General features: G+C 43.3%; 1 protein-coding gene across 1 annotated transcript in view; it reads right to left on the bottom strand.

Annotated features, from left to right (window-relative positions):
• N (neurogenic locus Notch protein) overlaps window positions 1–21,338 on the bottom strand; it is a 68,160-nt gene that overhangs the window by 34,652 nt on the left and 12,170 nt on the right. The window contains exon 2 of the mRNA XM_022791957.2: window positions 13,498–13,576. Coding sequence (XP_022647692.1) covers window positions 13,498–13,576 — 79 coding nt within the window. The remainder of the gene's footprint in view (window positions 1–13,497; window positions 13,577–21,338) is intronic.

Below are 21,338 nucleotides of genomic sequence, written 5' to 3'. Positions count from 1 at the left end.
TTCATCAGAACTTCTGCATTCAGCAACAGCAGCCGAGGCAGCAAAATGCAAGACGTAGCGACAGCACTACACAGCGTGCCGCCTTGTCGTCTCTGAGCCTTCGACATCGAAATTCGCCACTGGTACTTAACAAATAAATAACAGTGAAATAATGAAAATATACATATAGTAACTTCAACTTTCTACCAGAACAGACTAATTACAGGTTTAACAATTGGTATCGTCAACGTTATCACGTCAGCGGGCAAATGAAGTGACGGCGATTTTTCTCTAATGTAGGAACCCTCTCGATTATCAGAATTCGGAGAAAAAGCCGAATTGCTCTTTATGGCTGGTAAGGGTGGTGGTGATACCATTTTACGACATGGACATTCCCGCATCACACTGAGTCAATCAATCAGTAGACGATGGCATGAGTGTCTGCTGAGACGCTCGATCCTAGAACTGAACTAGCTACCAAACGTCGTTGAAGCATACAAGCAACTAAAACAGTAATTTTTTCTAATAGACATCCTTGCTCTACTACTTGCACGAGTTTGTCATCGGATTTCTCCTCGACTATTACAAGATGATACAGCAATGAATCACCGAAAAGGATCTTCGATTTTATTAATATTTAGGGGTAGCAATCTGACGCATCTCCATATCGCTAAGAAGATCCTAGGTGACCTCTTCAAAAGCCCTAACGACACATTCTACACAACCTTATCGTTGTGTGTCGAAGTTATCCTGTGATTTTTAGTTAGGTCTCAACATACGACGCTGGCTAGCCACCCTGAAGATTTGTCAAGATCTACAAAGATTGCAACAAAGAGATTAAGAGAATTATGCAAGTGCGCCATCAACACAATACACCGAGGTAATTTTAACAATCGTCTACAGAAAACAGCATCGGCATTAGTTGATCGCGCAGACACAAAAAGAAGGTACGAACCACAACAGGAACGTCGCTTGGGGGGCGGAAAAGGCTTCCTGGCTCCAAGCTTCGTCCTTTTGGGCGTCGCTTTTGTTTCAGTCGTTGTCATCAGCCCCAGTCACATCCTCAGATCTACTTCTGTTAGTAGTAATTTCTCCGAATTACCGCTCTTAGATCACTATTCATACAACCGCTGCTAACCTTAATCAACGATAAAATCATTCCTCTGGTACTGGTAACAATCCGAATCAACGCGCATTCACTAGTCAATCTCATAGTTTCGTTCGTATTTTGGTCAGCGTCATGGTAATCTCATCCATGAGAGCCAATAAACGATCCAATTTTACCAACTAGCGCCTGTTGCTTAATTTCATCTTTTCATCCCGAGGCTGGCCCAGCCACCATAAAGAGCCAACAGCGACCCACATTTTCTTTGTTGGATTTCTCTCATTAGCAATGGGTCAAAAACGTTCGGAGATGTACAGACACGTACGCACATTGTCGCCTGGTAGCACTTCTGCATATTATTCTATTTTTTTCACTGTTAGTTCGGCGCCGGCGAAGTCTGTCGATAGAGTTATAAAATCATAGTACATTAATATCGTATGGTTATCTTTGTGTGCTTCGTTTGCTGATTCCACTGAAAGGCCTTGATGAAGGACATGGATATTGGTGAGATTTCACAAAACTAGCTAACTCAAAATATTTTCGTCATAAATCGACCTATGATCATTAGTTTGAACGTTTTAGGATGGCAGATCGATATCGCCGTATCTGCTGCTGCTGCTGTTGTTGCTGTTGATATAAGGGCTACTGTCGTTATGTCGTCTTTATTATTATTGTTGTTGTTGTTTGTTGTTACAATTTGATCTATTGTAGATGATGACGGACAAAGCGGACTGTTCGGCTCGGCCGACCGGATGGACCAGCAACGATCAGCAATTCTGTAATAACTCCTGTACTTGTTGTCGTTGTTCGATAATCTGTGACAGCATCCGTTGGTCAGTCCGAGGAATGGTAGCAATCTTCTCCCTTCATTTCGCCTGCCTGCTTGCCAGCCAGTCCGTCTATCTATTTGAATGTCCTTTTTCTCGCTCCTCATATGAGACCAGATTCGCACAACGAGCTTGTTGTTATTCCGTCTGCGTTATTACATCATTACTAAAAAGGGCAGCGGCAAATAGATAAACGGAGAGCGCATGGGCAAGAGGGAAAAAACCGCGCGCAAATCATCAGACCGCCAACGGGCAGCCGCTTACTTCATATATATATATATAAATGAAAGATGAACATTGCTGGTGCACAAACACGCATATAGACGTAACGACACGGACATGCCGCAGTAAACTGGTTGTTATCGCCTATTACTGCTGGGGTCAGTGTTGAACAGCGCTTATTTTTATCGTCTCCTAATTTCTGTACTGCTGCTAGAGTTGATGTTTTTCGCCTTGTAACTATTGTCGTTGTCGTTTCGCTTAGGAAACTAACCGTAATAGACGCCAGGTGGGGCATACCGACAGCGTTTGCCCTCTTCGAGACAGGCTGCCTAACGTCAAATATCGTCTAGCCTTGGAACGAACGTGCCTAATTCATCTGGCCAATGCGGCTGCCCTTGCTGCAGCTGCAACGGCTGTGACCGGCTATGGTTTGCTCCGCCGCTGTTGCTGTATTATAAGGGCAGCATCTTCTCTAAAAGATAAAAAAAAAATGCACAGGCAGGTTGATACAACACATTGCGATTGTCATACATTAAATCAATCACAAGCAGACATACACGACAGTAGAAGTGGCTGACGAGGTTTCTTGCTTAACACGGAACTACTTAACGAATACTACCACTTTGCTTAGAACACTCAACCAACAAAACGACACATTGTACTAAAGAGACAACAGAAACCTCATGAGAGTGATGGCGGGGCCAGCGGCAGCAAACACATCTGCATTATGTCGTTTAATAAAATATATGTAATTTTCAACATATAGATAGCTCTGCCCCTGCCGATATCGTAAGCTGTCGCACGTTCCTCTCTGTTCTCTCGTGATCATTGTAAAACATTAGTTAGCGCAATTTATTTTTATATATTCAGACTAGCCGTGACAATAACAGTAAAATGTATTGTGGATGACCGTTTTCGAATTCTGTTTGATGCTTGTTAATTAAACAACAATTCTCAATGAGTGATTTCGGATACACGTTTTTCTGTATTTGCTCTTTTTTCTAGAATATCCGGCATGGATTTCTTTCGCGTCACGCGAATCGGCGGGGTTTACTCGACCGCCACTGAGCAGACATACATCCACAGAAGGTTCATAGGGTATTCCGACGGCCAAGACGATGACGGTGCTGTTGCTGATGGTGCCTTCGGGGCGAGACAAGCTCCCAAAATTTGCGCAAACAGATACACACCTACACGTGGAAAAACGTACTATCTGTAAATAGTACAGCGAGCCCGGCTCGCTGTGCGATCTACCCGATGTGACGACCCTTATAAGAGAATCATGTCGGTTCGTAATCGTTGAGCTTTCCCGCCGCCCAAAGCAGCGGCTTCGGACAACAGCAAATCGACCTAGTGGACTTGGCCAAGGCGACGTTCGTGTCGGCGTTTGTCAGTCGTAGAATGGCTGTGAGCCTTGAGCCAGTGAGCTCATATGCTGGCTCACTTGCACGGCGTCACCGAGACGCCAGATGCCTCCGGGCGGCAGATGGTGCTCGCAGAAGACATGAATCCCCCCCCCCCCCCTCCCCAGCTTAAGACGACTAGGCCGACAGCGAAGAACGTCGACCGAGCACCTCCGAACAGCCCTCTCCCTCCGATTACTCATTATAGTGTAGGGACCTCTTCACTACTAGCACGGTGACGAGCTCTAGCGTGGATATGGTAGAAACGGCTAGCCGGCAGACATCTCGCTTTGAAAGCCCACGACAATAAAGCCACCAGGACGACGAATTCGAACCTTCGAATTTTTCGGACACTTTCGCCTAACTGCTCACCATTACCAGACTGCGTTAGGCCAACGGCCTCCGTTAGCGGTTTAGACACACGAGATATGATCAAGTTTACGAAGCATAGACCCATAGGCAGCATTCTCCTGGTAACTCCGCACAGGGGACTTCTAGAGACCTAACAGATAGGCAGACCAGCCGGTCCTGTGAGGTCATCGTGCTGTTCTGCTAAAGATAATGTTATTTACGAATCGATCGACCGCACTAGCTGAACGCTGTTCTGTGTAAGTACACTGGTTTCTCATTGGCAGAAAAACAACGGCCGTTAATGATGGCTACGTACGTTTAGACAGAACTTAACTAATACGGGCCACTATACAAATAGACTAATAGCGACGGATTCGAGCACGCTACTATAGATAACCGATAAATCGAATTTCCTGGTGAAGCAATGCTTCCGAGTTTATTTCCAGCACTAACACTAGCAATGGAAGGAGTAATATGAACGGGACAATATGATTAATGGAGAGCTAACCTCTACTCCGCTACACGAAACGCTTTTTCACGCTAGTATGTGGTAATACGCTAGAATGTGGGACGCCGACAGCCTTGTCAGTCATTCGAATGGCCGACTGAAATATACAGAAGGGCGTGCATGATGTAACCAATCGTTGTCGGTCTTCAAAGGAAGATCGAAGGATCAAACAGTGCAGAGGCTCGCTAACCGTCTACAGCTAGGTCAACAACAACAGCATCAATGGTAACTATATCCACTACGACGCCAACAACACAGACATAAGTGTTGATCTCGCCGCATCTTCGACGGATTAAAGTACAAGACAAAACCCTACCTATACGAACGTACTGTATATATTTACAGTAAAAAGAGCAGAAAACACAAACGAAGACGCATACATCAGCACCGACAATGCCAATAATAACACCATCGACCACAGTAAAGCGTTATTTTTTTTCTCTATATCATGCTTTTTGCCAGCTTTCTGTTTTTATACAGCCTTTCTGTATAGTTTCTGCACAACTCGGACACTGTCTACATAGGTGTGGCGCTAGAAAAAATGTTATCGCGAAACACAATCTTAATTTTAGATTATACTTGGGTTTGACCATCGCGCTTGCATTAAAAACGATATCTACACATAACAACGAGCAGCCATAAACCGCTGACGCTGACCAAGGCACTGGCAAATTTCTGGACCTATTGCGATCCACATATATAATATCGCATCCGGATTTGCAGTGGCAGTGCTTGCAGATCAGACGTATTATAGTTACATGATGAGCCTTCTACGATGACCTCACCCGATGGAATTAACTGTGATAACTGAAACCTTGAGCTCCTAAAAATGTTTTCAACGAAAACTCACCTCAGTCTCACAAACAATCAATGTTACATCTTGGCCATTTTGATAGTTAACCTTCTTTACCATCTACATATGTGGGGTAGGTTCAGAAGCATATGTCAAACTGGTCACTGCAATTAAAGCTTATATAAGGTAAGGACAGGAGCGCATGTTCAGTCATACTCTAATCCCTGTCATCCCGACGACGTCTTTGACTGCAAACGAGGCGCAAGTCGTGTTCAAGGTTGTGAGATGAATTACATGAGTAATAGCGAAGCAAAGTGGTGTGAGGTAACCGACATCCTTGAATAGTTAGCTGAACTAAGCTTCTGGGGACGTAATAAACCCATTGAGGCTGTTACTTTTCAATTAGACGAGTGCAAGTGCTTGCGGGAGTACCAAACTAATAACGATCAGCGGGAGAAGCATCGCTACAAGTATCAGAAGATTACTATGCCTTTGTTCCGTGGTCTAGTACCTACTACATTCGACCATAGTCGCTTTGAATAGTAACGTAATTGTACGAAAGATAAGGAGGACGCAAAAGCCCTAATTTAGCTCTAAGCATTTTTCTTGTCGAACTTGCACAACAAGGCGCGCAAATGCTGTCACTATTGCCGACAGCTGCAACTATCGATGGTGTTGATTCAACAAATTATTTCCTATTCAGAGCGGGCGACGAGATAGACAAGAGAGGTTACCAGGTGCTTTTTGCTGGGGTTTTATATGGTGTGCTCGGTCCCTCTACCTTCTAGGTTATCTAGAAGCCTCTGCATGACGGCGCTGTCCCTTCTGCGTGTAGCGTTCGCCTAGTGTCCCCAATAATTCGAAACGGTACGCGCCAAACTTTACCCTCGCTCCTTTCTCTCCCTCTCTCTTGCTTTCCTTGTCCCGCATAGCCCCACATTGGACGGCTGTTAACTGCCCAGCCAATGCATACGATTGCCTAGCTGCTGCTACTGCTGCTTTGACTATAGCCATGATGGGTACATATTCGATTATTCGGTCGGGATCCACACCATTCTGGGATAACTGCTGTGGACTCTCCGACTACATAGTCCACGAAGTACCCCCACGCCGCTCCACTCCGCTCAGGAGGGGTTCTGTGAGACGAGACGAGGCGAGTCTTACATAGAGGGGATGCGAAATCGGTGCTGGCTAGGGGGTGGTTCTGGCGAGCGTGGGAACGCATCTTCGTGGCTCCTTCTCGTTCTCGGCCGCTGAGCATGCGGAGCCAGTTGGCTGCTCCGCTCGGTCAGGCCGTTGAACGTTGATGGGACTTAGTTTTAGCAGCAACACCAGCAGCAGCAGACAAGGCAGAATCGGCAACTTTGGTCAAAGGAACACGATAATACCTAGTAGCACCCAAACTGAAGATGCGTGTGTGCCTCTGCTGAGCACGGCCATCGCCGCGCCAGCGCCATCACCACCGAACTCAACTGGCTTCACTGGCTACATTGTACGCGGAGACCACGACAATCACAAGTGAAGTTGTTTCTGTCCAATGGCGCCAGAGAACGAGAACTTCGAGGGGATGCAATGAGTCGATGCCACTTGTTTGACTCACACATACGATGGGTACAAGTTCATTCGGATATATGAATAGGAGTGATTGCGAACGATTTGACTAACTTGGCTAGAAGTTTATTACATTGCTTTAATTTAACATAATAAGAGCAAGGAAATAGAGAAAGCAGTTGTGATCGGTACCTTTTTCAATGTTTAATGATAAAAGGAGTAATAAATAAAAAAACACTAAAATACAAGACGTGTGCTTCGCAAAAGCGTTCTAGCGATGGCCAAACAAAGGGACAGTTCATCATTAACGCAGCAAAAGTTTTATGCCAATTAGATATTTGCTTGACGTAAGGCAACTTCTCAATAAAAAGACTTTCAAATCGATCAAATGCGCGCTGATATAGCGTTTTGCATAGTAAGTTTGCATAAAATTTAGATTTGTGTTTGCCAGCTCTCTCATTTCTCCCGTTTATTCCATCGTATTCTCTCTTTGTCCCTGTTTTGTGAAGGTGGATCTGGCTTCAAGTTTTGAATGGCAGCTCCGATTGAATTGCATTCGCGAGAGGGAAGGGGGCGTTGAGGACAACATCGCTTGTTCCTCAGCTTCAGTCAAAAAGATCTATATCACTCTAGAGCCACGCATCTGTGGTCCCCTCTCGATGAGGAGGTTGCAACTGAGTGACACGGTATATATGGAGAAAGCGCGACACGTTATCAAAGCTAGTGGCGACGTCTGCGGCAGGAACGCGACTGAAGTTATCTCCATGTAGCAATAGTAAGCAGAGTATCACACTCGACCTAAGGCGTCGACTTTGTCGGGACAACGTTAAATTCCCTTTACATTCATCCTTCCAGCTGAATGAGCGGGTAAGCAGGTGGGTAGAAACGGGCTTCATTTTGCTCGTGATATCAATGAGATCAGCTGAGGCAATGAGCAATAATACTTCCAACTATGGGTCACTTCATATCAGCCGTAGACCGAAGCTCGGTAAGTGGTTGGCGAATCCTTAACTTAAACACAAACAGACGATACGCAGCGAATGGCCTAGCCATATGTGCTCTAACTTTCTAAAACACAGGCATGACAAAAATTCCAGGACGCAAATTCGAACATCGTATAATTCGCTAATAGCTTATGGCATTTACTATTTTCGTTTCGTTCTCAAACTGATAATAATAATAATAGTGGTACGTTTTTCTGTTCAACCGGAGTTCGTCTATGGTGGTCTTTTTGTATTGCAGCCTCTCATTCTAGACGAGCTTGTTCTCCATGTTGTTTCCTCATGCTTCATCCGTATGGTGCGAGAATGAATCATAAGTACGAAGCAAAGATGCTGTTGTCTTCATAAGCAGCAACATCAGTTACAAAACCTTAGCAGTCTGTGGGCCTCCGCGGCTTCGTCACTTCGCCTCGCGATACTGCGGTTTTGCCAGAGAATCCTACGGAGCTACAGGCGCGATCGATACGTTCTAACCAACATTTCAAGCATATACTCTTTCGTTTTCTTTTCAAATCTCCCCGACATCAATCTATCCCACACAGCCCTCGTGAATTTTCCTCCAGGCAACAATATGGCGACTGCCAACGATGCTGATGCTGCTGGTGGCGATGACGATGATGATGATGGTATACGCCATATTTTTTTGCCTTAGTTCGCCCTTAGCGGGAGGCCGCAGTCAAAGCAATTTTACATGACGAATTTACAAGATCGAAAGAATACAAGTTTGTCGGCACCAGCGCTTCCAGCTCACAGGTACAACAGGATAAACCTCAGGAACAAACAGCTCGATTTTGTTTACTTTAGCTCAATACTAATAACATTGGCATTACGACCACTGGTAAAATAATCCCACACAGATGGCTACACTAACCAAGTCGGAGTTCCGTAACTCAATGGTCGATTCAGATGCTCGTGGACGACACTACTCTACTTCTGTATTCTGCTAAACTTATAGTATGTAAATTCTACTTCTCTATATCCAATATACCTGTTACTGCGGATTTTAGATTTGAAGAAGTTAGCGTATTATCTGACGAGCCGGTTGCCGAAAGCAGGTACAAAGCTCTATGCCAACAAGACGAAAGATGCACGGAAAAATCAAACAAACTAACTAACCTGCAATCAATGAAAGTTCAATCTGTGGCGACACAATCACCCACTTGGCATTTCACGATCTTCCCCTACCAGTTCCCACAAACGAGTTACCTCGAGAGAGAATCGTCATTTCAAAAATCGGGCACACTGCACGTTTGTCCACCGACCGCTTTTATCTACAACAAAAATATATGGTAATACACACATATAGAGTACACGTATCGTTACTATTACTTCGGCCATGGATGCTGCTGGCAGTTGCATATATGCGGTTATAGCCGCACTCTAGGCACAAACGAAAATCAATATTTTTTCGATTAACCAGGACAGTGGTACGCCGATAGCCATAGAAATAGGTACTGCTGATAACATATTGAGGTCCTATTAATGGCTCTGGTGAGATGCAACGGCGAGAGAAACTCATAGGAACGAAGTGATTGATCGCAAACTGTCGCGATTAACTCGTAATAAATTGTACAGTCATACATTGTTTCCTTGTTATTGTTTGTATCGTGAACGACTAGAGGCGCGATAGGACAAAGGAGTTGATACAATGGTACGGCGCCATTTTTGCAAATTTTGTGTTCCGTCGATCTTTACCTGTCTCTTTTTTTAGTAGTATAGCCACCGCGTCAACATGCGTATTCACTTCGGATAGATGTTCTAGCCATTCAATAGCACTATGTCCGTGTTTAATAGTAGAGAAAAATGCTCCTTGGAACGGTACATTAAGTAAACCAATAGTGCGGTCGAATACGCGGGCAGAGTACAATGGTAATGACACGGCACGCATTCCAGAATCTTCGTGGTGAAGGAAATCAGTAGCATTGATCCCGATCGGTTACCTTGACTATCTCGCACAAATAAGTATATCTCTTTTGCTGTTGTTTGAACCACTAAATAGCACTCCAGCAGCGCTAAGAATAGCGGTAATCGTTTGGTAAAAAGATCGTAGGTACTGCGCGAATCACATCGTGATCAGCAGATTGTTTGTAACGAGTTAAGAGGCCACAATGGCAACAAAGCCAAGAACTGTTACTACTGCAGGGATCGTTAGCAATAAGATAGAGACGAAGAACGCTTCGACGCAGTTCGAAATGTAGCGTACGACTGCCGTTGTTGTGGCCGCAGTCACTGGCGTCGACGTATCGAAAAACCGCTACCGAAGACCCCACAAGAAGTTTGAGATAGGATCTTTTCTGTTCTTCCGTCGATCGAAACGGGCAGGCCAACTCAGTATAACTGTCGCACTGAAAGTTCCGAGGATGTCTCAAGAGGCGGTTGTATGTACTGAACATTCGGAATTAATGTGGAAGGCACAAAAAGCCTCATATTAAGGTAGACATATAAATGAGCGTCATTCCCAGCTTTATTCCTTCGCTAATAAGAAAACAAAGCGCGGTTATGTGTTCACAAAGAACAAACTGATTGCTGACAATTCTAATACTACTCTGGTAATGAGTGAATTCTCGTCGACAGGTTGAGTGTGTGACGAGAAAACAGAATTCCCTATTGCGTTGTCCGGCCATTCGACCTCTTGTCGTGAACTCAATTGCAAAGAACACAGTGCCTATTCCCGAGGGGTGACAATAAACGGCAGTTATCAAGTTAACTGTTTGATTTAGTCATGGGAAGATAACTCGTAATCCCAAACCACAATGGAAATTAATCGTGATTTTTAAGCGAGTTTATTGCCTTTTCAGTCATTTGTTGCTGTCGAAATAAACCCTTCCGTTATATGCGAATGCTCGTAGAGCGCACAAAAGTCCACCGTCTCCCGTAGGGCTTTGGCTGGCTTCGTCATCTGCTAAAGGACAGGGTCGTCTTTGCTCCACTCTTTTCTTCTGTCACGTTTTGCTTTCTTCGTATAGTGTACACATGCCTATCAAACAGTGAGGCGGGCTCCGTTCGTTATTGACCTTCCCTGAAAGTAACGACACGCTATACAGACGTAAGCAAGTCATTTTGAATTTTCTGCACTTCAACATTTAACACTGCCAGCCAATAGGTCGATGTTGCGGGATTTGCCACTATAGTTCAAGCTATAAAAGAGAGTCTTCTTCTAACGGCGTCCTATGCTAAGGACATCACTTGAGGAGGTAAGTTAGCCGTAGAGTAAAAAGCCTTGTGTCAAGGACTATAGAGGTTGTGTAGATTCGCATCCGGCGATTTTTCCAAAGATTTCGGCTAGGCCGGTGGAGAATTTCCCGCTACTAATCTTACGCTACCGAGATCGTTGTCGCTGCTAGGCGAATAAAGCACATAGGGCAATATCAACCGGGTGTATATGCCGAAATGCTGAACTATCGTTCAGTCATTTCCTAAATCACGCAATTTTAGGTGATTTGAACCGTTGGAGCGGGCTAGCCCCTTCGCATTGCGCAGTCTATCTCGACTTATAAATGCAGCAGTTAAATACTGAGCTACTTAGTCGATCGTCCTTGATACACGTAAATATACGCAGGCTTCGCGAATTCGTGAAGCATGTTTGCATTCAATTTCCTCGGCCCCTTGAAGCCGTTATTATGTTATTGATATGATGGCCGAGATAAAACAGGCAAATAAACCGACGACCGTTGAAAGAAGTCAGCGGTACACTATTGAAGGGATCAATTGTCTAATGGCGATATGTATACAGACTGGCTGGTATATAACGTTGTTGAAAGACTAATATTCACTATCATGGCTACATGCAAGTGACTGCCTTGTTTGCCTACTTGCGGTAAGCACTGTTTTCAGTACTTATCACAGATGGGTCTGGTCGAACCAATAACGGAACAGCATCAAGCCGTTTCGACTAGAAAGCCTTCGACGCTCTATTAGTAGGAGGAGCAGCTGGTGGCGGCAGGCAATGTCATTAAAATCTACTTAGGCCGGAATATCATGTTATTGATGATACCCAAATATGCCCATAGACATACACATACACAATACGAGAAAAGAAAAAATAATTGTTGCTACGACATGTACGTCACAGTGTATATATATATATATACACCCGATAAGATGGACAAAGAAAAGCGAAATAGATGAAACAGACCACATGACATCAATTACCTGGGTAGCCACTGTGCACGATCTAGATTTAAACTGACACGCAAGACATTGATTATATAGACAGAATGATAATTACGTAATTTCTGTACACCCGTCGACCAATGGGTCATCAGCGATCAGTCTCGCCTTTCCAGAAATAAGTGGTAGATGGTTTCCGCATAAAATTAGTGATAGCATCTTTTTTTGGTAGAATCTTTCCTAATACTACCAGCGGGCATAGGATTCTTATTATTCTAATATGTATAGGCGTCTAATTTGGATAATGATTCCGTTTTCACCTAGTTAATAAGTCTGATGCGGCGTAAACGGCAAATAACTGTTAATAACGGCAATAACAAGCTGTTCTAGTTCTTTTTTTTGTATTCCCTTTCATTTGAGGTGGCACCAGTGGCTTGAATCTAACAAGACGTTATCTAATGATTCTTTCCGCGCTCCGCTCCGAGACCATTTTGATACTATTCGGCACTTTTCCTTTTATTATTTGCCTCTTATTTTACGCCAAAGTGCTTCTGTTCCTTTTACTCTAATGTATCCATCAGTTCGTCATATTTCAGGGGTCCGTTTGGTCGGCTATGGTTGAACAACGTCCACGGCTGTTTAGACGTAAGCATCACACGCACTCGATGAACCTTCTATCGTGCCATCTCATCGTGGCATCGCCATCCAGGTTCAACGTGGACATGCTCGTACTCCGTCCTGGCTACAGCAGAGAGAAGAATTGGAACGTTCATAGTATAGCTCAGGTACGATGCAGATAGAAAAGGCCAAGGATAAAAGCAGGTAGGTAAATGCTATCGGTTTCTGCTTGAACAACAGCAGCAGAGTAAGTGCTGTGATGATGTCGTACAACAGTTAGCGTGGTAGATCAATCTGCAGTAGAATTACCCCCAGATGGTGCGTCCGTTGCTCAAACCTACTACCGCTGGCACCATTGCCTCGGACACCACTGCCGCCGCAATCGCAGACTTATCTGGCTTAAAGAAGACGCGGTTGTATAGTTAACGACGCCTGGCAACAAAAATTATGAAAACAATACGAGATCGAATGGGTGCACAAGGTGTATAGGCATATCGGGGGTCATTATAGGTTGTCACATGGCCAGCCGCAGCAGCGAAGGACCAACCATTAATAGTGCATATGAAACCTACAAAAAGCAAACGGACCAGAGTATCTTAGCGTTGTTGTTAAAGATGAACGCTATGAAATCAATCTTCCACTGTCTGACGTCCCACAACCTTATTCTACCATAACCATAACCACGGTGCAGCAGACGAGTGAAAATTGTTTTTATCATTAGCGTCATCATGATTAGTCACAATGATAGGGCCGGTAGAAGTACTCTCGTCCTAATGCAACGGACAATATACTACTGTGACAAGGAGAAGACTTCATAGTTCATTTAGAGGGGTGCACAGATAGAGGATTTAATCAAAAATTGGGTCGTATTTCCATCTGGTAGTTGTGTTCAAACATAGAGAACGTTGTCGAAAGGACTCTACGATAATGTAAAATGGGTCCTTGCTAGACCTGTGCAATGCAAATAATCGGATGTTTAGTTTACGCTCTTGCTAAGAGTTTCTAATATCGAAGACGAATTTTACTTACACGCAACGAGACTGTGCATTAGGAGCGTAGCGGCATTCTCCGTTGTGTTGGCATGGATCCGGATTACATGATTGAAATCCTGAAAGGAAAAAGCAGAGCAATGCAGGTAAGCTTGTTAGAAGTCTTGTTAGTGTTTCTTAACAAAATATCATCACCTTGCAACATTCATCACAACCATCGTTATCTAGGGTAAGGCGCTTGGTCAGAGTCTGCGTTACGTACACATATCTAGTTTTACCTTCCTGTGTTTAATAATTATTCTGGTAGGTGAGATGGATATTGTCTACCACTGCAGCTGTTGCATCCATTCAGTACTCTAAGTGATTATGGTAAAAGTACTAATTCTTTTTTTTTACTATGACGTTCATTATTGATTTCGAGCAAAAAAAACGTTTGCCGTTTGCTTATTTTTGTGTTTTTTGTCCCAGTATATATATATATGTATATATATATATAATTTACTTCAAGTTAACTTAGATGATGGTAGCCAGAATTGGTAGTATTCTAAAGCAATCTCGAGTGATCATTCCATCTGGAACAAACATTAGCTTGCTTCCTTGAGCTAGATCAGGTCAATCAATGTTTGTTGTCATCATCTGGAACGAGGATTCGATCTTTATATTCAATTTTTACCAAGTTCCTCTCACGCTAGATGAAACGTCCGCGTTAAGATACCTTCGGTTTGGTGATGGCTAGCTGACTGCTGCCGTATGGAAAGATATGCTGGTTTTTACAGATGCTTTTCAATTGTATCTAATCGATAGAATCACGCCCGTTGCCGTATTCTGATGATACGGCTCTCATTCGCTCTACTATAAGCGCATGCTTGACGTTCTTAAAAACGCCGCCAAAAGTTGTTATGGCTAGGACAATATTCAGTGGCCGTATGCGGTCAGCTCGACGACCGACTCGTCGCCGATCAGTCGGTCTGCAGTGGCCTGCAGACGATCTCATCCACAAATGCAAAAATGGCCGTCGTTCGTTTTCATGACGACGACGAACAGCTTGTGCGAACCCCTGTAGCGAGGCCCAATATCTTGGGGTATCCGAAGCCGTGCTGATCAGAGCGAACACAGAACTGCGCTATGGCGACTATTAATCAGCTTTCATCGGGCAATGCCTTTCTCGACCAGGTTTCTTCTCCATCTTCACTGACAGTGCTACTGATAGGATAAAAGACACACACGCATAGAATCTAAAACATACGAGTCGAAATTTAAAAAAGCGTGTGTTTAAAAAGATAAAAATATCAGCATATGTAGTGCTATGCCTTTTAAGCACTTCCATATTAGATCTATAACGTACAAGAAGTTGTTAACAAGCCTGTCGTTTTTGGGCCGGGTTTACCCCTACAAAGCTTGTGAAGCTTAAGCGGCAAATGATGTCTGCGTTGATTTAGTAACGATGACAATCCTACGATATATAAAAAAATCATGTATATTTTAAACAAAATGCACAGCATACCAATTGTCCATTACTACTTTCGAGTTCTAATAGCTGTTGAGCGTTTATATTTTGTTAGACACAAATGGTCGATTGGTGTTGCTTGAAGGTCAGAGTTACGCGGACCTGCTCTGTGCTATCCTTGGCTAACAATAGTCCATACTCAATATGTTCTAATCGGGGGCTAACTACAGTCAGATTTTTCAGGTCCTCCTCTGATCATAAAAACAATCTTGGTGGCTGCGGAAGAACAAGTTCCTTATTATGGACTTTGGTTTTTCTTTAGAGATAACAACAACAACAGCCCCTGCCCCGTATCTTGTGTCGAAGCATCTAATGTATATATGTCATGTAGCAAAGACACCGGAGACTCAGTCACTTCGTGGTAACAACGACTTGCTGGAGCTTACTTTCATCTTATCCTGTACCTTCTATAGGTACTCCGCTAAAATAGCTGAAAACCCTATTTCAGTTTAGAAAAGACATCGTGTTAGATAGTGGAAATTAAAGCGTCCTATTGTGTGCATACAATTTCGTCCACCCATCTTTCGCTTGAATCAGGCCATACCAGTTTTAACCGGCGAACTAAATATTGCCGAAAACAAAACAAAGTAAAGAAAGCAAATCTATAGCTGAAATCGTATTGAAGATCACGTTGGAATGGTGGTAAATTATGAGATAGTACACAAACTGAACTCTAATATGGAGCACATATATAATCGGACGTGATGGTTTGCACATATATATACGGTGTTAAAAAAAGAATTTGTAGCTATAGAAGCTAATAGCCATGTACCTGTTTTACATATATACTCTCATTATGTTAACAGGTCTGACGACCCGTACGTCTTTCTCTACTTTTCCTCTTGGCAAGAGATGGACATGTATTTTTCAATGATTTAGTTGCAGTACAGACTGTTTGTTGTTTTTGCTACTAATGCGTCGCTATGCATCGTAATGGATTTCCTCTACAAAGGTGAATCTTGTCGAAAACAGGGGGCGGTCACAAAAGCCATTGGCACTCAAAGCAAGTTACCACTAGCTGTTTACCATAAAGAAGAATATGAAAAAATAGTCTCACTTATAAATCAGATTGAGGCGTCAATACAAACTCGATTTTCACCATAACTAAAAGCTGGCTCAGCCGAAGTTGAAGTGTATATGGAAAAAGATGAGCATCGTCCCACCGCTTGCTACCAGGCGCGTCTTAACTGTTGCTATAAATTGTTAGCACAACTTGTTGTCGTGGTTAGAACGTTACCCAGAAAGCTCATTTTATTTTTCTGATATCTGTTTATTAGTACAGTAACAGTATTCGGTAAGTCGTTAGTTGGCTAACTAATTAAATGTCATGTATCCGATTAATTATCATGTCAGATGTTGTTTTGTCATCGTTAATTCTGTACTCACCGATAATTTTAATGAAAAGAAGCCCACTCAACTTAACGACAGTTGCCCCAGCCTTATGTGGAAGAAAATCAGGGAATTCACTTTTGGAATCTATCTTGTCTTGCTAATGGACACGAGCCATTTAAAGGCGACCGACTATAATTCTATGTGGAACAACATCGGAAGGTATTTTGAAGCACGGCTAATCGTAAACCGCATGAATAGAAACGATTCTTGTATGAATCCTCATTTTCTGTCGCCTAGCAATCACTTACTCAAAGGAAAACAGGTGTTTCATCTGAACAAACAACAAAGCTGAGCAGACACGTGGTGAGCAAAACGTGCTTTCAAAAAAACGCGGCATCTCCACTTATGAACATGGAGGGTCGTCGAAGTGTAGCTATTCATCGTCTCCTTCATTTTTGCAGCGGCAGAGATTCGACAGTGTAGATAGACAAAATTTGACTGTGATTAGAACCTCAATTTACCCTTTTCATTTGTGTTTCTCTCTGGATAACAAATGCGTAGCTGTCAAGGCTTTCCTTTCGACCAACTTGCCATATGGCTAGCAAGCTTGATGTCCCCACAAATGAGTACCAAGAAAAATACGGCCCGTCTCCACCATTACTGAGTCATATTTATTCAGATAACGAACTACTCTGTTCAGGTAACGGACCTGAAGAGAATCTTTCGCACTTTCAAACAAATCAAATCTATTTAAGAAATATATTACCTGACATAAGAGATGACCACTTGATACCTCATGCATGCGCACTTCATCGTGATCGCAGCGTCATATCGGAGTGACAAAATGAAGTACCTACTCTCTATTGATAGGCTATGTAGCGGTTCATGGAAACTGATGCGTACATACATATTGTAATCAATTCTATAAACTGTACGTAATAACAATAGTCACAGCAAACTGTTGTGTGTTTTAGTTTCTAAATAGACGCTGAGCCATCAAAGGAAGAACAGCTGCCTGCCATGCTAAATTGACAGAAGACGACTTAATCGTAATCGAGAAGATCAGCTTCTCGTTCCTAGCCGTTCCACGATATCGCTATCGTTGTTTTTATAAGAGTTTTCCAAAGACAGGAAATGTGCTATTTCGGCGGAAGAAGACTACGTCACGATAGATACCACAACTCGGCAATTCCTGCCATAGATAAATATCATATATTCGATATATTTGTATATTATTCGTCTCATTATCGTGCATGGAGACTTGTGCCTGGCGTTTTACGGGTTTCCTTCTATGCACACGGTTGAGGTATCGATACTCTAGTGATCTCTACTCCAAGATCAGTTGTCAATTGTCGTACCTAGAAAGTGTTTGGAAGCAAATAGAGTAATCACTTAAATCGAGTTTTACATATAAATAAAGCATTAACAATATTACCTATAGACGCTCTTCCAATTGTGCTAGCTATCGTCATCCTGGCGGTAGAAAGTAATTGAACAATACAGATTTTTCATGTTCGAGCTGCCTCTAAACTGAATTTATCAATATACGTATGTGTCCGGCACTTAGCAATAGTTAGTCTAAGTCTAAACTTAAACAACAGTTAGTCTTGTATGTTGCTGCTGAAGTTGTCTGCTGAAGAGCGAAGTACAGGTAGTACACGCCGTTTTGCTCCGGCTATCCAAACGCTAGCCGTCTAGACAGGGTATTTTGTTGACCGGATCCACCAACGCCCCACCAAAGGTCTATCTTTCACGTTTCTTTGGTATGAATAACGCGCGCACCAGTATTACACGCATCGATGCTCAACTCCCGGACTTCTTCGTCCCGTCGGTTCGCAGCTGCTAGTACTCAACATGTGTATGTGTGTAGAATAACGGCTAGCGATCTTTTCTGTCGTCCGCGTTGTGAGGAACCGTGGAGTCGCTGGTGATGAAAGCGAAGTGCTCACTGCTACCGATAAAAGTCCAGAAGTCAGTCAAATCTTCGACTGAAAGTAGAGGCACTACCCCGCATCGTGTCGGCATGAAATAGTTTATGCCGAAACATCGAAACAACAGCAGCACAATGTCAAATACCCTTCCTACAATTGAAAGTAGGAGACTAACCACGGATAGTTTTCATAATATGATGGCCTCATAGTATGCGCTCCTCGTCCACTCCTGCTATCCTGTAGCTGAGTACTCGCATTGGTGAAGCTTTCGGCAGTTACTAATATCACCACTGGATCCAGCCAGCTATCGTATCGAGTACTAAATGCTGATGGTTATTTACACTCAACCTAAACTGCCAACGATTCGCCCCATAACAGTAACCCATTTAACTTACGCATGTTACGAGTTCGAGAAATTAGGTATAAATGTACGTGGACTTGCGAACAAATGCGCTTTAGATATATGGGATATATCATGTATTAATGCGCGTACGTATACCTTTTATAATCGTCCATGTGAACCTCAAATGTTTTCCTTGATCTGGGCAATATGTAAGGACGACTGAGGAGCAAGTGGCATACAAAATAGCTAAAATGGGCCGTAAGTTTATCTTTCAACGTTCTTCTTCTAAAAATTATGCTCACAGAATGCAGGACAAACTTAATTCTGTTGTATCCTTATTTCATATTTCGCTGTTTCTATGTGTAGTGCAGGATAACAACAAGATCATCACTGATAGACGAGCAAATGACGCTCTGCTGCTCTGACCAATATAAATCCCTGAAGTGACGCTCAAACTTCCGCCATTATTACCTGGGCTATTGCAGAACGGTGTCTGGCGCTCCGTGTGGCCGCTTGTCATTATTCGCGCACCTCTAACTCAATTAAAGCGACGATCTCGACGCACACTTCGTCGGTTACTACAGAAATCAGAAGAGCAAAATGATTTTGCACTCTAGCCATGCGGTTCGCGCAACGCTCAATGTAAACACAGGGAAACGCAACGCCAGAAGTGTCTTGTATTTTCACCAGGTTGAGCTAAGTTGCCTATAGCTTACCGGCTTCCTTCTTTGCTTTGTTCTGGTCGAGGAAGGAAGCGAACCGAGTCTAAGACGATGCCAACGGCGGCCTGAACGGCCCGAAGTGGTCACCGAACCGTTCTGCGTTGTTGGCCTTGGACATCGATGTGAATGAGCTAGAACATCCACTACCCATGCGGTCACTACCCTAGTTATCGTCATCTGCCAGAAGAGAACTGAACGAAAACGAATCGCTTAATCCGATATAGGTGTGTCGCCCGTCTGTTAAGGCAGAAACCAACTTTGTTTTTAAGGGGGCAACGCTTGCCATCGTTGATCTTACTCAAGACTATCGTTAAAAAAAAAGCTGGTCGTGAGCAGGATCGTGGTCGAGCACGCCATCGCTCTTGGAACGATTTGGAGAAAACCATTGGCGAGCAGAAGAGTAAATTGGAAGAAAATAATTTTAAACATGTTTTCCTGCAGACGACAAAAGCCTAGTGCGCATTTATCTACGAATCATCGATGTAACTTGTGCTCAACATCTATAAGACGTCGAACGATACTTAGTGGGGTTAACGTAGAAAAACGACAAAACTAACAACGGATTAATAGTCGCCATCAGGTCTTCCTAAGCAGATGCTTTCCTCCCATGTTCTGTTTATCATTAACTTCTGTATCGGACTCTCTTATAACATTAGCTATGAAAACAGTGTTATTGAAATAAACTGTACCATTCGCCTATCCGGATAACTTATTTTTATTAATACATGATTCCTTTATAAACAGACAGCAGATGCTCTCGTCGTTGCTGCCGAGATCGAGCGAACAATTATCTGAACAAGTGATCGGCGTTGTGACATTATCATCTTTGTCACAGTATAATATATATATATATATATATACTAATATATATATCTTAGTTATAAAGGTATAAAAAGCAACTAGTTACTGCGCAAAGATTACGAGATTCTGCGAAGACAATTAGCTAGCAGACCACGTTAAGTTCACCACCTACAACAAAGCCTGGTGTCAGCCTGTGATGTCAGTATTCACAGCACTAGGTCCAATCAATGCCAGTTTTTTACGAAACGCTTTTGCTCACCTCTATTAAGCCTGGTTTAATTTGTGAATTACTTGCATAGTATTGCATATCATGTTCAGAAAGCAGGATGATGATCACGAGTGGCATCGGTGACTGTGACGTACCTGACGCCCGTGCCGACGCTTGCAGTTACGTTACTCCTGTTAGTTGCCATCGGTCAGTCCAGTAAACGTTCTGATTGAACGGGGTGTCCCGTGGCTGAACAAATGATACGCCTTGCATTTGAAATTGTTCTTATTGTTGGCACTATCGTTGCCGTCTGGATGCCTTTCGCTTTGCTAATGTTACATAGAGCGCTGTTGCAGACGGATGAATCCACAAATCGGTTCATCTTCAATGCGTGCGAAAGTTCTCTAACGAACGTACCCGTGCCATTCGACGTTTTTGTCTACTCGTATGACCCTGCTGCCCGTATATGTGAAGGGTCTTTCAAATTTCATCAAAGAAGAGCGTCAGGCTGCAAGGTCTATAGCAGTATAGGGTGGACATAATAACAACAGCAGCGATGGCAAGAGCGGTATATCCCGCTGAAGGCGGAAAATATCAACTGGATGGCTGTAGCAAACCGCACCAGTCGCAGTTTAAGCAGTAGCAGCAGCAGCGTTGAATAGGCGGCGCAAACTCCACTAATTGCTGTGTTCCTATGCTTTGCCCGCGGGAAAAATTTTCGCCGGCCCAGTCCAACGCGCTACTGGTGATCCCAGCACTGCGTGCACCTATGCACGTACAGACCCTGCGACAATGATGTCATCTATCGGTATGGCATTCGCGAATCTTACAACGGGAACGGTTATCGTTTACCTCCTACGAAACCTGACTCTTAAAAACTAGATTATCGAAAGATGGCATCAGGGAATGTCAATTGGTGTTTTCTATTGCTGTGGCGTTAACCTGCCTGTCTAAGCAAATGTAAATACTAGACAAATCCGCTGATAGATAAATAGATTGATGTCTTACTGATTCTCCTGTACAATGTGTGGGTATAA

Source organism: Varroa destructor, unplaced genomic scaffold (genome assembly GCF_002443255.2).
Source record: "Varroa destructor unplaced genomic scaffold, Vdes_3.0 BEIS01000001.1, whole genome shotgun sequence".
In the NCBI taxonomy this organism is placed as follows: Eukaryota; Metazoa; Arthropoda; class Arachnida; order Mesostigmata; family Varroidae; genus Varroa; species Varroa destructor.
This window is presented reverse-complemented; position numbering and strand designations above follow the sequence as displayed.